Source organism: Rhinoderma darwinii, chromosome 1 (genome assembly GCF_050947455.1).
Source record: "Rhinoderma darwinii isolate aRhiDar2 chromosome 1, aRhiDar2.hap1, whole genome shotgun sequence".
Taxonomy (NCBI): Eukaryota; Metazoa; Chordata; class Amphibia; order Anura; family Rhinodermatidae; genus Rhinoderma; species Rhinoderma darwinii.
This window is the reverse complement of record NC_134687.1, coordinates 588,481,850-588,501,384: the sequence shown is the minus strand read 5'-3', so window position 1 is coordinate 588,501,384 and position 19,535 is coordinate 588,481,850. Positions and strand designations below refer to the sequence as shown.

Genomic DNA, 19,535 nt, shown 5'->3' with positions numbered 1-19,535 from the left:
TAGTCGGCACACCTTGCTTGTGTTTCAAAAAATATATTTATTGGATTCTCAGGATGGATGCCAGAGGCTACATGTGCGACGTCGACGTTTCGGTCGATTAGACCTTCGTCGGGCACTGAGCCGTACTGGGGACTGGATCGGTGCGAAACTATACTGCGTTGTAGCGCTGCTATGATAAGTAATTGGCTGCTTACCGCTCTTCATGGGCGCTACACGCTATAAGTGACCACAAAGTTGAATCTATTAAAAAACAACACCCATCGAGCTTGTCCCTTGTTTAGCCTCCGGGCAGACTCTAGGAAGACCAGATTCTTGTAGTCGGTAAGGACCGTTACCTGGTGCCTAGCCCCATCCAAGAGTTCGCGGTTGCCCAGGTCATAGTTACTCTCAGTGGGCGTGAACTTCCTGGAGAAGTAGGCACAGGGACGGAGATGGGTGAGGGACCTGGTACCCTGGGACAAGACAGCACCCACTCCCACCTCGGAGGCGTCAACCTCCACGATGAATGGCTCCATTTGATTAGGCTGAATCAGCACTGGGGCAGAGATAAAGCACTTCTTAAGGATCTCAAAAGCCTGGACCGCCTCCGGAGGCCAGTGGAGGAGATCAGCACCTTTGCGAGTAAGATCCGTAAGAGGCTTAGCGATGACCGAGAAGTTAGCAATAAATCTCCTGTAATAATTAGCAAACCCCAGGAAGCACTGTAACGCCTTCAGGGAGGCAGGTTGGACCCATTCAGCCACAGCCTGAACCTTGGCAGGGTCCATGCGGAATTCATTAGGAGTGAGGATTTGACCCAAAATTGTATCTCCTGCACCCCAAACACACATTTATCGGGTTTAGCAAAGAGTTTGTTTTCCCGAAGGGCCTGGAGTACATTCCTGACATGCTCAATGTGGGAGGACCCGTCCTTGAAAACACAAGTAAGTCATCAAGGTACACTACAAGAAATACCCCCAGGTAGTCTCAGAAAATCTCATTTATGAAATTCTGGAAGACCGCGGGAGCATTACACAACCCAAAGGGCATGACGAGGTATTCAAAATGACCTTCGGGCGTGTTAAACTCAGTCTTCCACTCATCCGCTTCTCTGACTCGGATAAGGTTATAAGCCTCCCGAAGATCAAACTTAGAGAACCATTGGGCCCCCTGAATCTGATTAAAGAGATCAGGAATCAAAGGAAGGGGATACTGATTCCTTACAATGACCTTATTCAAGTTTCGGTAATCGATGCACGGCCTAAGACCACTATCCTTCTTTCCTACGAAGAAGAAGCCAGCACCTACCGGAGAAATAGAGGGGCGAATATAACCCTTGGCCAGGCTTTCCTGGATATATTCTCTCATGGCCTCACGTTCGGGACAAGAAAGATTAAATATCCTACACTTAGGGAGCTTAACTCCTGGTACCAAATCGATTGCGCAATTGTATTCTCTATGAGGAGGCAACACTTCGGAGGCCTTTTTAGAAAAACCATCAGCGAAGTCCTGAATAAACTCAGGTAGAGTGTTCACCTCCTCAGGGAGAGAAATAAAATTAACAGAAAAACAGGACGTCATGCATTCATTACCCCATTTAGTAAGATCCCCAGAACTCCAGTTAAACGTGGGATTATGCAACTGCAACCAGGGAAGGCCTAAAACCAAATCGGACGATAATCCCTGCATCACCAGTACAGAACACTGCTCCAAATGAATGGAGCCAACAATGAGTTCAAAAACAGGGGTATGCTGCGTAAAATAACCATTAGCAAGTGGGGTGGAGTCGATACCCACTACCGGGACAGGTTTAGGCAAATCAATCAATGGCATAGCTAGAGACATAGCAAATTCCACAGACATAATATTAGCAGAAGACCCTGAATCTACGAAGGCACTGCCGTGGCAGACCTACCCTCAAAAGAGACCTGAAAGGGAAGCAAGATCTTATTAGGTTTCATGTTTACGGGAAATACCTGTGCGCCCAAGCGACCTCCCCGATGATCACTTAGGCGCGGAAGTTTTCTGGCTGGAGTATTCTTACGCCTAGGACAGTCTTTCACTTGATGCTTGTCATCCCTGCAGTAGAAGCAGAGACCATTTTTCCTGCGGAGCTCTCTACGTTGTTGGTTAGACACCGAGGCCCCGAGTTGCATTGGTTCATCCGAGTTTTCCGTGGAAGAACGAAGTAACGGAACCTCAGGAGCCATCATGGGGGAGCCAGAGGAGAAGACACAAAAAGATTCAAGTCGTCGTTCCCTGAGGACGTCGGTCAAGACGTACCGCTAAAGCCATAACCTGATTTAGAGAGTCAGAAAAGGGATAGCTAACTAACAGGTCTTTCAGGGCGTTTGACAGACCCAATCTAAACTGGCACCGTAAGGCAGGGTCATTCCAGCGAGAAGCTACACACCACTTCCTAAAGTCAGAACAGTACTCTTAAACGGGTCTCTTACCCTGACGTAAGGTCACCAGCTGACTCTCGGCAAAAGCAGTCTTGTTAGTCTCGTCATAGATGAGCCCGAGAGCGGAAAAAAAAAGGTCAACAGAGGAAAGTTCAGGGGCGTCAGGAACCAAGGAGAAGGCCCATTCTTGGGGGCCGTCCTGGAGCCGGGAGACAATAATACCCACTCGCTGGCTCTCAGAACCTGAGGAGTGGGGCCTTAGACGGAAATAGAGTCTACAACTCTCCCGAAAGGAGAAAAAAGTCTTCCGGTCCCCTGAGAACCGGTCAGGCAACTTGAGATGGGGTTTAAGAGGTGAGGTGGAGGGCACTAGCTGGTTAGCATCACGCTGGTCGCACCTCTGAGCCAGGGCTTGGACCTATAGGGAGAGACCCTGCATTTGCTGAGCCAGGGTCTCAAGGGGGTCCATAGTAGTAGGAACCAGGGTAGAAAAGGTATATGGGCCTGTGATTATGTAATGATGGGGTAGAGAGACAGACAGGTGAGCCCTAATCTACCCGCCACTTAGTCCCTGCCTACTTGCATGACCCGTCCTAGGTGACGGCGTACAACTGGGCGACGGTCCCTACACTTTATACGTGCATGACAGACAAACAGACAAGGGTACAACGAAGCTAAGGGAAATGGGGCAGTTTCCCACGGCAACATCGTGAGCAACAAGAGTAGTGAACGAGCCGAGTCAACCAGGAGTGTATGAGGTACCAAACGCAGAGCAGGAGCGTAGTCAGTAAAGCCAGGGTCAAAATGAAGCAGAGGTCAATAGTAATAGCTGGAACAGCAGAGCCAGGAAACAAGATAGAATCACAGGCAAAGACAAGAAGCAAATGAAGGTATACATAGACCGAGGGCGGGATCTAGAACCGTCTGGCCAGACTGTCATAGGTTCTCCCAACCGTCAGCCTACCAGCCTGAGTGGTAGCAGATCGAGTCACACTATCAGACCTAGGAGCAGATGCAGACTGATTAACCACAGGCGTCGACACAGTAGCTGTGTCTGGCAGATCCTTTACACCTATGTTGCATATACATGCACTATTGTTAGGCTGATCACATCACTACAAAATAGAGCACATGGTTTGATAATACAGTAAATATGTGTAAGTGCTATTCTTACTCTGATAAGTCGAAGGTCATTTTTTAAATCTGAGCTGTTGTATTGTGGATGTTGGATAGATCTGGAAACATCAAAAATCTGATTGCCTTTTTCCCATTTTGTGCTTGACTGAGCACCAAGTAAAATGGTTGCTATGCTTCCTCGCCTGAAAATAGATAGGATTACTCATTAATGTAGAAAGCACATATTTGTCATTTCAATTCTCATTTTCAGTCTTCCTGTTTTGAGCCACACATTCCAGTTCCAGTGGACTAAAGGTGCCCATGCACATTAGATGACAGCCTACTATCGAATGTGTAGGGATGTGTCCTGACTCTATCCCAACAGCAGATGTTGCGGGAAAGAAGGATCGGACATGTTGGATTTCAACATCTTTTATTCCTGAAGTGGCACTGGCTTATTCCCTTCTCCCCATGGAAACACATGAACGCTCGGCCCTAGCTGAGCATGCATGTGTATAGGGAAATCGGGAGGAATAGCTGTCGGATAAACAAGCGTTCATCTAAGGTATATGGCCACATATTACAATGACGTTTAAAAAGTGCACTTCAATCATAAACATATATGGGATATCTACAGTATACTTCTTACATGCCCATAAGGTGCAGGACCTATCTCTTGGACAGTGGCGTAACTACCACCGTAGCAGCCGTAGCGACTGCTACGGGGCCCGCGGCATGAGGGGGCCCGTGTCGCCCGCCGGCACGGGCCCCCACCATGGCCGGAGGCTCCGCTAGCAGCCGCTTTGGCTGCTACAGCGGGACGCCACTGAACACTACGGCAGAGCAGGGAGGTATCTCCCCGCTCTGCCATTAAACAAAAGACATGTATCCCCTATCCCCAGGATAGGGGATACATGTGTGATCGCTGGCAGTGATAGGGAGAACGGGGGACTGAAAGTCCCCTGAAGTTCTCCATCACAAACCTCGGACGTCCGGGGTCTGTGTCGGCAGCTCCGTAGAAATGAATGGAGCGCCGGTCGCGCTTGTGCGACACAGACACCGGAAGTCAGAGGTTAGTCATGGAGAACTTCAGGGGACTTTCGGTCCCCCGTTCTCCCTATCAATGGCAGCGATCACACATGTATCCCCTATCCTGTGGAGAGGGGATGCATGTTATTTGTAGGACACACTATAGGTCGCATTTTTTTGGGGGGGGGGCTGTATGGCGTTCCCTACAGGGGGGGTGGGCGCTGTATGGCGTTCCCTGCGGGGGGGTCGCTGTATGGCGTTCCCTGCAGGAGGGGGGCGCTGTATGGCATTCCCTGCATGGGGGGGGGCGCTGTATGGCATTCCCTGCAGGGGGGGGGGCGCTGTATGGCGTTCCCTGCAGGGGGGGCTGTATGGCGCTCTCTACAGTTGGGGCTGTATGGTGTTCTCTACAGTGGGAGCTGTATGGCGTTAGATAATGCCAAACAGTCCCCCTGTAGATAACGCCATACAGTCTCCTGTAGATAACGCCATACAATCCCCCTGTAGATAACGCCATACAGTCCCCCTGTAGATAACGCCATACAGTCCCCCCTGTAGACAACGCCACACAGCCCCCCTGTAGATAACGCCATACAGCCCCCTCTGTAGATAACGGCATACAGTCCCCCTGTAGATAACGCCATACAGTCCCCCTGTAGATAACGCCATACAGTCCCCCTGTAGATAACGCCATACAGTCCCCCCTGTAGATAACGCCATACAGTCCCCTTATGTAGATAACGCCATACAGTCCACCCTGTAGATAACGCCACACAGCCCCCCTGTAGATAATGCCACACAGTCCCCCCTGTAGATAACGCCACACAGTCCCCCCTGTAGATAACGCCACAAAGTCCCCCTGTAGATAACGCCACACAGTTCCCCTGTAGATAACGCCACACAGTCCCCCCTGTAGATAACGCCACACAGTCCCCCCTGTAGATAACGCCACACAGTCCCCCCTGTAGATAACGCCACACAGTCCCCCCTGTAGATAACGGCATACAGACCCCCTCTGTAGATAACGCCATACAGTCCCCTCTGTAGATAACGCCATGCAGTCCCCCCTGTAGATAACGCCATACAGTCTACAGGGGGGGCTGTATGGCGTTATCTACAGGGGGGCTGTATGGCGTTATCTACAGGGGGGGCGCTATATACAGGGAGGTGTGTGGCATCATATACAGGGAGATGTGTGGCATCATATACAGGGAGGTGTGTGGCATTATAAACAGGGAGGTGTGTGGCATTATATACAGGGAAGTATGTGGCATCATATACAGGGAGGTGTGTGTCATCATATACAGGGAGGTGTGGCATCATCTACAGGGAGGCTATGAGGCATATACAGGGAGGCTGTGTGGCATCATATACAGAGAGTTGTGTGGCATCATATACAGGGAGGCTGTGTGACATCATATACAGGGGGGCTGTATGGCATCATATACAGGTGGTGTGTGGCATCATATACAGGAGGAGTGTGGCATCATATACAGGGAGGTGTGTGGCATCATATACAGGGAGGCTGTGTGGCATCATATACAGGGGGCTGTATGGCATCATATACAGGTGGTGTGTGGCATCATATACAGGAGGTGTGTGGCATCATATACCGGGAGGTGTGTGGCATCATATGCAGGGAGGTGTGTGGCATCATATACAGGGAGGCTGTGTGGCATCATATAAACGGAGGTGTGTGGCATCATAGACAGGGAGGTGTGTGGCATCATATACAGGGAGGTGTGTGGCATCATATACAGGGAGGCTGTGTGGCATCATATACAGGGAGGCTGTGTGGCATCATGTACAGGAGGTGTGTAACATCATATACAGGGAGGTGTGTGGCATCATATACAGGGAGGCTGTGTGGCATCATATACAGGTGGTGTGTGGCAGACCAGAGGAAGACAGCACTGCATCGGTGAGTATGTGTCTATCGCGTTGCCGCAGATTCCGTTAAGACGAGGGACCTTACCTGAAGAAGAAAACGCTGCATCGGTGAGTATGTAGGGAATTCATGTCGGCTTGTGCGGCATCATATACAGGGAGCTGTGTGGCATTATAAACAGGGAGGTGTGTGGCATTATATACAGGGAAGTGTGTGGCATCATATACAGGGAGGTGTGTGGCATCATATACAGGGAGGCTGTGTGGCATCATATACAGGGAGGTGTGTGGCATCATATACATGGAGGCTGTAATTAGTGTCTAGGTGAACATGTGACCTTCTTTTTGGTGTTTCCAGGGGGTTGGGACAAAAAAGCCTGACCAATGAAATTCATCAGTTTTTTTAATGGCCATGGAAAACTGATGCAAGATGAATGTCAAACGGCCATTAAAAACGGACTGAAAATGGATGAAAATTTAGAGAGACACTGATGCAAAATGGCCATGAAAAACTGACAATTGACCAGCTGTTAATTGACATTTTTTTTCACTGTTGTGTGAATATTGCCTTAGTGACACTCACATAAAAGAGAAACCTATTCAGTGTCCATAAAACCTCTGTGACGATAATCCCCCTTTTCTGGTTTGTGTTCTGCATCTTAATAGATGATATTACATATACTGGTACTTACTTTTGACAATGCCCTGCAGTTAGTATCCATTTTAAACTTATTAAACTTCCTCCACAAATCATTTCTTCGAATTCTGTCTCAAATTTTATCAGAGCCATGTAAGGTCTGGAGTGAGGAACAACTTCATTACCATCTATGATTTTCACTGTTTTGCCTGTGAATTAGGAAAATAATATATATTACCTTATACCACAAAGTTAGAAATATCTAATACACAGGTACTGTATATACAGATGCAGCAGAGCTGAGTTTGATTTTAGGCATAACACATAAATGAAATCCAATGCAGAGGTATAACAAGTTATCGTTGGGCCCCATAGAAAAACATGCAACTGTATGCTATCCCACCCAGACCACTATCAGCAGCAGGTAAGTTCAGGAAATAAAAAGAATATGATTATTACGGTCTACGCTTTGTTCCTTTTTTCTGACTTCCAATGTCTTTCCTCCATTTCCTGCGCATTCGATCTGTCTCTCCACGGTGATTATTACCTTCCTCTGTTCTCTAAAGCTCCATTTTTGTACACGTTTTTTGACGCGGAAACGCGCCAAAAAACGTCCGAAAATGTCTCCTATTGATTTCAATGGGAGGCGGAGGCGTTTTTTTCCCGCGTGTGTAAAAACCGGCTCACAGGAAAAAGAAGGGACATGACCTCTCTTCGGGCGTTTACTCCTCTGACCTCCCAATGGGAGGCAGAGAAAGCGTATTTCGCATGCGTTTTATGCCCGCGGCGCTCAATGGCAGCGGGTGAAAACGCAGCGAAAATCGGCGTGCAGGCAAAGCAAAATCTGCCTCAAAATTCCAAACGGAATTCTGAGGCTGAATTTTCTGCCTGCAAAAAAACTCTGAACTTAGCCTAATATGCCTATTGATATTTGTGTTACCTATGAAATAACAATTCTGTAGCAATTTCCTCTGGAAATGTTTTAACCCCTTAAGGACACAGCCTGTTTTGGCCTTCGGGACACAGCCAATTTTTTCAAATCTGACATGTTTCACTTTATGTGGTAATAACTTCGGAATGCTTTTACCTATCCAAGCGATTCTGAGATTGTTTTATCGTGACACATTGGACTTTATGTTACTGGCAAAATTTGCTCGATACATTAAGTATTTAATTGTGAAAAACACCAAAATTTAGCGAAAAATTGCAAAAATTAGCATTTTTCTAAATTTATATGTATCTGCTTGTAAGACAGATAGTAATACCACACAAAATTGTTGCTAATTAACATCACCCATATGTCTACTTTAGATTGGCATTGATTTTAGAACATCCTTTTATTTTTCTATGACATCACAAGGCTTAGAACTTTAGCAGCAATTTCTCACATTTTCAAGAAAATTTCAAAAGGCTTTTTTTACAGGGACCAGTTGAGTTGTGAAGTGGATTTTAGGGCCTTATATATTAGAAACACCCGATAAGTCACCCCATTTTAAAAACTTCACCCCTAAAAGTATTCAGAACAGCATTTAGAAAGTTTCTTAACCCTTTAGATGTTTCACAGGAATTACGGCAAAGTAAATGTAGTAGTGCACTTATTGACTGAAGCACAGGCCTCAGAAACAAAGGAACACCTAGAGGATTTTGGGGCCTCCTTTTTATTAGAAAATATTTTAGGCACCATGTTGGGTCTGAAAGGCTCTTGCAGCGCCAAAACCGTGGAAATCCCCCAAAAGTGACCCCATTTTGGAAACTATACCCCTTGAGGAAATTATCTAGGGGTATAGTGAGCATTTTGACCCTGCAGGTTTTTTGCAGAAATTATTGGAAGTAGGCCGTGAAAATGAAAATCTACATTCTTTCAAAGAAAATGTAGGTTTAGCTAATTTTTTCTAATTTCCACAAGGACTAAAAGGAGAAAATGCACCACTACTTTTGTAAAGCAATTTCTCCCGAGTAAAACAATACCCCGCATGTGGTCATAAAAGGCTGTTTGGACACACGGCAGGGCTTAGAATGGAAAGAGCGCCATTTGGCTTTTGGAGCTCAAATTTAGCAGGAATGGTTTGCGGAGACCACGTCGCATTTGCAAAGCCCCTAAGGGACCAAAACAGTGAAAACACCAAAAAAGTGACTCCATTTAGGAAACTACACCCCTTGAAGAATCCATCTAGGGGTGTAGTGAGCATTTTGAACCCACAGGGGTTTCATAGATTATAGATTAGATCATTATTAGAATTGGGCAATGAAGATAAAAAAAAATCATTTTTTTCCAATTAGACATAGCTTTAGCTCAAAATGTTTCATTTTCTCAACAAATAAAGGAACAAAAGAACCCTAACATTTGTAAAGCAACTTCTCTGGAGTACGGCAATACCCCATTTGTGGTCATAAACTGCTGTTTGGGCACACGGCAAGGATCAGAAGAGAAGGAGCGCCATTTGGCTTTTGGAGCACAGATTTTGCTGGATTGGTTTCTTGACACCATGTCACTTTTGCAAAGCTCCTAAGGTACCAGTACAGTGGAAACTCCCCAAAAGTGACTCGATTCACGAAACTACACCCCTTGGGAAATTCATCTAGGGATGTAGTGAGCATTTTGAAGCCACCGGGGTTTCATAGATTTTATTAGAATTGGGCAGTGAAAATAAAAAAAATCCTTTTTCTTCAATAAGACGTAGTTTTAGCTGAAAATGTTTCTTTTCTCATCTAATAAATGAAAAAAATCACCCCAAAACTTGTAAAGCAACTTCTCCTGTGTACGGCAATACCACATATGTGGTCATAAACGGCTGTTTGGGCACAGAGTAGGGCTCAGAAGGGAAGGAGCGCCATTTGGCTTTTGGAGTACAGATTTTGCTGGATTGGTTTCTGGTCACTATGTCGCATTTGCAAAGTCCCTGTGGGACCAAAACAGTGGATTCCCCCCAGAAGTGACCCCATTTTGGAAACTACACCCCTCAAGGCATTCACCTAGGGGTGTAGTGTGCATATTAACCCCACATTTGGCTTTTGGAGCGTGGATTTTGCTTGTAGTAGTTTTGTTTGGAGTTTATAATGTGGGGGTACATGTAAACTGGGCAGAGTACATCAGGGGCATAGTCAGGTGGTATAATAATGGGGTAAAAAAAACAATAAAATAATCCATAGATGTGTGTTACGCTGTGACACAATCCTTTCTGCACAGGCCGGTGTCGCACTAATAAATGGTCCTTACTTATTCCCCTTTTGGTCCACACTCGGGATCTTTGCAGTTTGAGGAATTTTGCTGGGAAGTGTTGCCCTGGTATAATACGGGCACCCTTCCAGCAGATATGTTTGGGCCCTCCCCTTCCTCGTTCTCTAATTTTAGGGGCCTTGATAATTCGCCACTTGAAACAGAAGAAACTTTCCCCTCGGGCCGGCACAACTGCATATTTTTATTTCCTGGCTTATTGGAGCCTTAACTAATTTTATTTTTTCATAGACGTAGTGGTATGACGGCTGTTTTTTTTGTGGGACGAGCTGTAGATTTTATTGGTACCATTTTGGGGTACATGTGACTTTTTGATCACTTGTTATCCTTTTTTTTTTTGGGAGGCAGGGTGACCAAAAAACAGCAATTCTGGCATATTTTTAAAATTCTTTTTATACAGCGTTCACCATGCGTTATGGATTTTTTCTGTCGCCAAGTTGTGAGAGCCATAACGGTTTTAATTTTTTCGTCGACGGAGCTGTTTGAGGGCTTGTTTTTAGCGAGATGAGTTATAGTTTTTATAGACACCATTTTTGGGTATATGCGACTTTTTGATCACTTTTTATTTCAATTTTTGGAAGACAAAGTGACCAAAAAATAGCAATTATGTCAGTATTTTTTAGTTTTTTTTTAAGGCGTTCACTGTGCGGAATAAATAACATAAAATGTTATCGTTAAGGTCGTTTCGGTCGCAGCGATACTCAATATGTATGGCTTTATTCTTTTTTCAATAATAAATGACTTGATAAGGGTAAAAGGGCGATTGTGTTTTGTGTTATTATTTGAAACTTTTATTGTATTTTTTACAACTTTTATTTTAACTTTTTTTACACTTACACTTTTCTTTACTCCCACTAGGGGACTTGAAGGTCCAACTGTTTGTTTGATGTTCTAATACATTGCACTACCTATGTAGTGCAATGTATTAGAACTCTCAGTTGTTCACTGACAGACAGCAAGCCGATCAGGCTCCGCCTCCAGGCAGGGCCTAATCGGCTTCCGTAATGGCAGATAGGAAGCCATTGTTAGGCATCCTGTTGCCATAGTAACAGTCGCCAGCCTTGCCATCGCAGGGCTGCCGATTTCATACAAACCACTTTGATGCAGCGATTGCATTGAATCGCTGCATTGAAGGGGTTAATGGCAGGCATCGGAGCTGGCTCCGGTTCCTGCCTTTACAGTGGGATGTCCGCTGTAACATACAGCGGACACCCACTGCTGATGACGCCGGCTCAGAAGCTGAGCCGGCGCCATCTTGCCGATGGTACCGGAAGCCTCCTGGGCCCCGCCGACGACGGGGCTTAGGAGGATTCCGTCACAGGCTGACCGGGAGGTAAGTATTAGCCCTCTGATCGCCTTTGCAGCCACCGGCAACCCAGCGATCACGTTGCTGGGGTGCCGGTGGCTATAAACTTCTCACATGCTACGATCTCTATTGAACACAGCATGTGAGGGGTTAATCGGTCGGATCGGAGGCTAACTCCGGTCCTGGCCGATACCTCAGGGTGCCAGCTGTAACATACAGCGGTCACCCGGCGGTGATGTCGCTGGCTCAGCTCCTGAGCCAGCTCCATCTGTTTCACGTACAGTTAAGTGGAGTTGTGGGAAAAGACCATCTCCCATCACGTAACTGTACGTGAAATTGCGGGAAGGGGTTAAAGATATTGACAACTGGGTGTTACCAGTTGAGAGTGTTTCCCTACACCGTCTGACACTGCCCAATGAGAGCTGACAGAGTAAGACTGTGTAGGCACACGCTCCTTTGATATGGGCAATGATAACACCCAGTTGTCAATTTATTCATACATTTCTAGTAGGAATAACAGAAGTACGGCACAATGCAGAACTCTAAGAACAGATGCTCCAGAATTGTTAAATGAAACGCAGTTTTACATAGGATAAAGGCTGGTTCCACTTGTTTATGGGCCCTTGGGCAACCGTGTCACAACGGGCCCTGTGGGTTGCCAACCGTCCGTAAATTTACAGAAAGTCCGCAAGAACCGGTGTTTTTTTCTGCTGTCTGTACCGACCAGCAGAAAAAAACACTGTCCGGGATTTCTTCTGTTCCCTCTGATAATTTGCACTGCGCATGTGCCAAAATTTATATACGCACACGCAGTGCAAACAATAAAGGAAGCAGACCCGCGGCAGCCCACAGGAGGAGTGTATGACGGTCTGTGACTCTCTCTGACTTAGGTGACCCCAGTCAGAAACAGACCGTCATTGGGTTGGTGAGTCACCTGGTAATGACCTCATGTGACATCACGAGTGGGGGTTAAATACATGGATTATAGGGTTATATACGGGGTTGAGGGCGTAATATATTGGGATGATGGGGGTCCCTGTATTTAACCCATCACCCCTGTATATAACCCCCATCATCCCTGTCAGTATCAGATCATCATAAGGGCGGTTTGGGTGGCCGCCAGGGGCCCTAGGCTCCAAGGGGGCCAATGGTGCCCGAACTGCAAATAATTTTAAAACTTACTGAAAAAACTATGCAGCATGCTAGCGTTGCTGACGGCCACTGTTGGTGAGGAGATGGGGGTGGGGCAGGATGAGCCTTTGCAGGCATTTATGGACAGGGCAGCATGGGTCCCCTCATGCCTGTTGGCGTCGCTAGCCCAGAGGAGGCCCTGGTGCTTGCGACAGCCACAATCACTTGTATCTGCGTTCTCAGGAGGCAGATACAAATGAATACCATAGGCTGCAGGCCATGTTAGGCCTACAGGCTATAAGGTGCTGGGAAGACTCCCTGCGCAAGCCAGCGTGATGACGTCACTGCATCACGCTGGTCTGCTAAGCGTCCCGTCCGGAAGCTGTGCAGTACTCCATCTGTTGCTGGAATGGGGCTAGGTAAGCTAAACTTTTTTGGGGGGCTGTGTGGCAATATACGGCGGGGGGATTGCTGTGTAGCACTATATAAAAGAGGGGGTCTGTGTGGCACTATAGACAAGGGGAGGGGAGAGCTGTGTGGCACTATATATAAGGGAGGGGTGTTGTGTGGCACTATATACAAGGGAGAGAGGGCTGTGTGGCACTATATACAAGGGGAGGCTGTGTGGCACTATATACATGGGCGATTGTGTGGCACTATAGACAAGGGGGCTGTGTGGCACTATGCACAAGGGGAGAGCTTTGTGGCACTATATACAAGGGGTGGCTATGTGGCACTTTATACAAAGGGGGCTGTGTGGCACTTTATACAAGGGGCGCTGTGTGGCACTATACACATGGGGGGAGCTGTGTAGCACTATATACAAGGGGCTGTGTGGCTCTATCTGCAGGGGGGCTGTGTGTGGTGCTATCTACAGGGGACTGTGTATGGCGCTATCTACAAGGACCATAAAGGGGGCATTATTACTGTGCGGGCACAAAGGGGGCATGGTTACTGATGTGGCACTTATATTGGGACGAGCACTGAGGGATCATTATTACTATCTGGGGCACTGTGGATTATAAGTTTGTTTAGAGGATAGGTGTGAAGGTAGCTGGAAAAGTGAGAAACCAACATGTCTGTTCGTGAAATTCTGCAGAGATGAGTCGTGGATGGAATAAGTCGTCACAGTGGTCTGGGCCAGATGGAGAAAAAATGGAAAGTGAACGACTCTAATCAGAGAAGATATCACCTGTGAGTCACTAGATATAAATGTGCTATTAGATATAAATCACTTATATCATCTGCAGAGCTCCTGTGTATAACTGGAATCTTCCACTATATGGTCACTATATGGTGGTAATATTGGTCTTTGTATAGTGATTTTTGTTCAGTAACAGTATGGGGGTATTATTCAGTCACTATGTGGTTATGGTGTAGCGGTATTATTTAGTAATAGTATGGCGGTATTATTCAGTATCAGTATGAAGGTATTATTCAGTCACTATGTGGTTATGGTGTGGCGGTATTATTCAGTAACAGTATGGGGATATTATTCAGTCACTATGTGGTTATGGTGTGGCGGTATTATTTGGACCTTATAATGTATTATCATTGGTAAAATTTGTCTTATAATAGTGAGTTGTGTTCAGTAACAGTACGCAGGTAATATTTAATCTTGTATAGTGGTATGATTTAATAACTGTATATGCATATAGATAATTAATTTTTGTGAGAGAGGGGACATATGCTTTGGGGCTTGCAACACTCGCTAGAAATCAGCGATGCGGTTCTCTGCACATTGCCTTCTGAATTTACTGCATTAATGATACAGTAAGGGTGTGTTCACATCTGCGTTGGGGTTTCGTTGATGGCTTCCGTCAGACCTTTCCATCAAAGGAACCCATCAACAGAAAGGCAAACGGAAGCAATAGCTTCCGTTTGCATTACCATTGATTTCAATGGTAATGTTTCCTTTGCAAATGGTTTCCGTTTGTCTCAGTTCCGTAAGGTTTCCGTATAAAGGGATGATGGCTGGTATATACAGGGATGATGGCTGGTTATATACAGGGATGATGTTGGTTTTATACAGGGATGATGGCGGTTATATACAGGGATAATGGCTGTAATATAGAGGGATGATGGGGCGATAAAGAGGGTTGATGGGGTTATATACAGGAATGATGGGGGTTATATACAGCGATAATCATAGCTATGATTAAGAACCCCAGGGGTTTGAAACGCGTAAGCGTGGTCCAGGGATATTCATTGTAAAGAAGCCTATTTTTTTTTTGCAAGAGTGCTGGATACACCATTTTTTCTATCTCCATTGCCTTGTATACCTGCTGTCGATTCAGGATTCTTCTTGGGATATTTTCGAGCATCTTTGCCATTTATGCCGTGGATTAAACTAACGCTTGGACTAACACAGTGGAAACGCGGTGAGCAAACTTTTGTAATAGTTTCTCTCTATTTATTTTCACACCTACAGTACTGACAACTTATGGGTTAAATCTAGACTTCTGATTACTGTCCCCCAGGGCTCATTTAAAGGGGTTGTCGGGGCATGGACAATTGATGACCTATCCACTGGATAAGTCATCAGTATATGGTCAGTGGGGGTCCGATACACGGACCCCGCACTGATCAGCTGCTCCGGCTGCCTCCGGGCATCGGATGTCCATGCTGAAAGCAGATGGCTCCAGTCCAGAATAGCGGCCAAGTTGCAGTACTGCACCTCTGCTCCTATTCAAGGCCGTACTGAAACATGTTTCAGTATGGGGCAGTATTCCCGCGGGGAGGCAGGGACACCTAGCGTCATACATAACTGCGATTCTACAAGCAAGGCTCCCTGAACTGTGTTCGGTCTGGGAAATGCAGCCGACATGTGGTCCGTATATCATGGACTGAACACAGTTGTGTGCATGAGGACACTACTGGTGTTTTTTTTTTTTTTACTGTTCTTTAGGCATGATTTAATTTCATTTTTTACCTGGAAATTTACTAAAAACAAACAAAAATATGCATGTACTTAATCCAGTAAAAATCACTTTAGGGGTTGTGTATATGGCAGAGCACTCAGACCCGATACGGCAGTAAATGGAGGCTGTATGGCTCCCTTTGTATGGAGTACACTGCCAGACAGGCTCCACCTGACTCCATGTGTATGGAGATATTCTCCCCTCAAACCAATAGTCGTGGGGGATTCGAGCATACATATAGAGTTCGATAGAGCATGCCATTTTTTGGGATTTGTACAAACACATACGTATGAAATCGAGGCATAGAGAGGTACAGTAGACGGCTCACACACCTCTATGGAAGCCCTGTTACAATTAGTCATACTATGGCCATGTGCATGAGCCCTAAAGCTGTATTAACACACAGCATTCAGATACGATTTTTGCGGCATTGACAGCAACTTTTCTTTGGGCCATTGTTCTAGGCCATAAGTGTTGCGCTGGATTTTTGCTTTTAGTCTATAGGAACATATGTATATCTCTACAAAATTTTTTTTTTTATTTGTGATTGTTCTTTTTTATGTTATCAGTGGCGTGTTTTATAAAAGCAGCATGCTCTGGAGATGGTGTTTTTTCATGCCATTTTTGATGTCTTTTTCTATAGACTTCAATAGGCTTTAACCCCTTCCCTCTTTGTCCACTTTTGACCTTCCTGACCAGCCTCATTTTTCAAATCTGACATGTTTCACTTTATGTGGTAATAACTTCGGAATGCTTTTACCTATTCAAGCAATTTTTAGAATGTTTTCTCATGACACGTTGTACTTTATGTTGCTGGCAAAATTTGCTCGATACGTTCAGTATTTAATTGTGAAAAATATACAAATTTTGCGAAAAATTGCAAAAATTAGCATTTTTCTCAATTTAAATGTATCTGCTTGTAAGACAGGCAGTTATACCACATAAAATTGTTGGTAATTAACATCACCCATATGTCTAATTTAGATTGGCATTGTTTTTTTTAACATCCTTTTATTTTTCTAGGACGTTACAAGGCTTTGAACTTTAGCAGCAATTTCTCACATTTTCAAGAAAATTTCAAAAGGCTATTTTTACAGGGGCCAGTTCAGTTGTGAAGTGGTTTTGAGGGCCTTATATATTAGAAACGTCCAAAAAGTCACCCCATTTTAAAAACTTCACCCCTCAAAGTATTAAAAACAGCATTTAGAAAGTTTATTAATCCTTTAGACGTTTCACAGGAATTAAAGCAAGTAGAGGTGAAATTTACAAATTTCATATGTTTTTGCAGAAATAAATTTTTAATCCATTTTTTTTGTAACACAGAAAGTTTTACCAGAGAAATGCAACTCAACATTTATTGCCCAGGTTCTGCAGTTTTAGGAAATATCCCACATGTGGCCATAGTGTGATACTGGACTGAAGCACCGGCCTCAGAAGCAAAGGAGCACCTAGTGGATTTTGGGGCCTTATTTTTATTAGAATATATTTTAGGCACCATGTCAGGTTTGAAGTGCTTTTGCTGTGCCAAAACAGTGGAAATCCCACAAAGGTGACCCCATTTGGGAATCTACACACCTCAAGGAAATTATCTAGCAGAATAAATGGCTGTTTGGACACACGGCAGGGCTTAGAAGGGAAAGAGCGCCATTTGGCTTTTGTAGCTCAAATTTAGCAGGAATGGTTTGTGAAGGTCATGTCACATTTACAAAGCCCCTCAGGGGACAAAACAGAGGAAACCCTCCCACAAGTGACCTAGTTTTGGAAACTACACCCATTGTGGAAATTATCTAGGGGTATAGTGAGCATTTTGACCCTACAGGTTATTTTCAGAAATTATTGGAAGTAGGCCCTGAAAATGAAAATCTACATTTTTTTCAAAGAAAACGTAGGTTTAGCTAATTTTTTCTCATTTCCACAAGGTCTGAAGGAGAAAAAGCACTGCAAAATTTGTAAAGCAATTTCTCCCGAGTAAAATAATACCCCACATGTGATCATAAACGGCTGTTTGGACACACAGCAGGGCTTAGAAGGGAAAGAGCGCTATTTGACTTTTGGAGATCACATTTAGCAGGAATGGTTTGCGGAGGCCATGTCACATTTGCATATCACCTGAGGGGACAAAACAATGAAAACGCCTAAAAAGGTGACTCCATTTAGGAAACTACACCCCTTGAGGAATTCATCTAGGGGTGTAGTGAGCATTTTGACCCCACATGTGTTTCATAGAATTTATTAGAATTGGACAGTGAAAATAAAAACAATCCTTTTTCTTCAATAAGACGTAGCTTTAGCTCAAAATTTTTCATTTTCTCAACAAATAAAGGTAAAAAAGAACCCAACATTTGTAAAGTAATTTCTCCAGAGTACGGCAATACTCCATATGTGGTCATAAACTGCTGTTTGGGCACGCAGTATGGCTCACAAGGGAAGGAGCGGCATTTGGCTTTTGGAGTGCAGATTTTGCTGGATTGGTTTCTGGGCGCCTGTGGGACCAAAACAGTGGAAACCCCCCAGAAGTAACCACATTTTGGAAACTACACCCCTCAATGCGTTCACCTAGGGGTGTAGTGAGCATGTTAACCCCGCAGGTGTTTTGTAGAAATTAGTGTGCACTTGATGTTGCAGAGTGAACATTTTTTTTTTTTCCATAGATATGCCAATATGTGGTGCCCAGCTTGTGCCACCATAACAAGACAGCTCTCTAATTATTATGCGGTGTTTCCCGGTGTTAGAAACACCCTACATGTGGCCCTAATCTTTTGCCTGGACATTCGACCAGGCTCAGGAGTGAAAGAGTACCATGTAAAATTGAGGCCTAATTTGGCGATTTACAAAGTATTGGTTCACAATTGCAGAGGCTCAGATGTGAAATAATAAAAAGAAACCCCTGAGAAGTGACCCCATTTTGGAAACTACACCCCTCAAGGCATTTATTAAAGGGTGTAATGAGCATTTTCACCCCACAGGTCTTTTCCATAAATGAATGCGCTGCGGATGGTGCAAATTAAAAATGTATATTTTTCCCTAGATATGCCATTTCAGTGGCAAATATGTTGCGCCCAGCTTGTGCCACTGGAGACACCCACCCCAAAATTGTTATAAAGGTTCTCCCGGGTATGTCGATGCCATATATGTGGAAGTAAACTGCTGTTTGGGCACGCTGCAGGGTTCAGAGTGGAGGGAGCGCCATTTGGCTTTTGGAGGGTAGATTTGCATGGTAGTAGTTTTGTTTGATTATTGCTGGTGTTTTCGTTTATAATGTGGTGGCATATGTAAGCCGGGCAGAGTATATCAGGGGCATAGTCAGGTGGTATAATAATGGGGTAAAAATACAATAAAATGATCCATAGAGGTGTGTTACGCTGTGAAGCATTCCTTTCTGCACAGGCCAATGTCGCACTGATAAATGGCGTCCTTTCTTATCCCCTTTTGGTCCACACTCCGCACCGTTACAGTTTAGGGAATTTTTCTAGGAAAGTGTTGTCCTGGTATAATACGGGCACCGTCACTTCCAGCAGATATGTTTGGGCCCTACCCTTCCTGGTTCCCTAATTTTAAGGCCTTGATAAATCCCCTCTTGAAACAGAAGAAATGTTCCCCTCCGACCTGCACAACTGCATATTTTTCTTTCCTGACTTATTGGAGCCTTAACTAATTTTATTTTTTCATAGACGTAGTGGTATGAGGGTTGTTTTTGTTTTGCGGGACGAGCTGTAGTTATAATTAGTACCATTTTGGGGTACATGCGACTTTTTGATCACTTTTTATCCTATTTTTTGTGTGGCAAGGTAACCAAAAAAACGCAATTCTGGCATAGTTTTTTTATACCGCATTAACCCTGCGTTATAAATTACATGTTAACTTTATTCTGCAGGTCAGTCTGATTCTG

General features: G+C 44.9%; 1 protein-coding gene across 1 annotated transcript in view; it reads right to left on the bottom strand.

The window, feature by feature from the left end:
* Positions 1-19,535, bottom strand: part of LOC142746566 (granzyme A-like) — a 54,751-nt gene that overhangs the window by 19,065 nt on the left and 16,151 nt on the right. Inside the window, exons 2-3 of the mRNA XM_075854924.1 lie at positions 7,109-7,262; positions 3,559-3,703 (exon numbers count right to left, since the gene is read on the bottom strand). Coding sequence (XP_075711039.1) covers positions 3,559-3,703; positions 7,109-7,262 — 299 coding nt within the window. The remainder of the gene's footprint in view (positions 1-3,558; positions 3,704-7,108; positions 7,263-19,535) is intronic.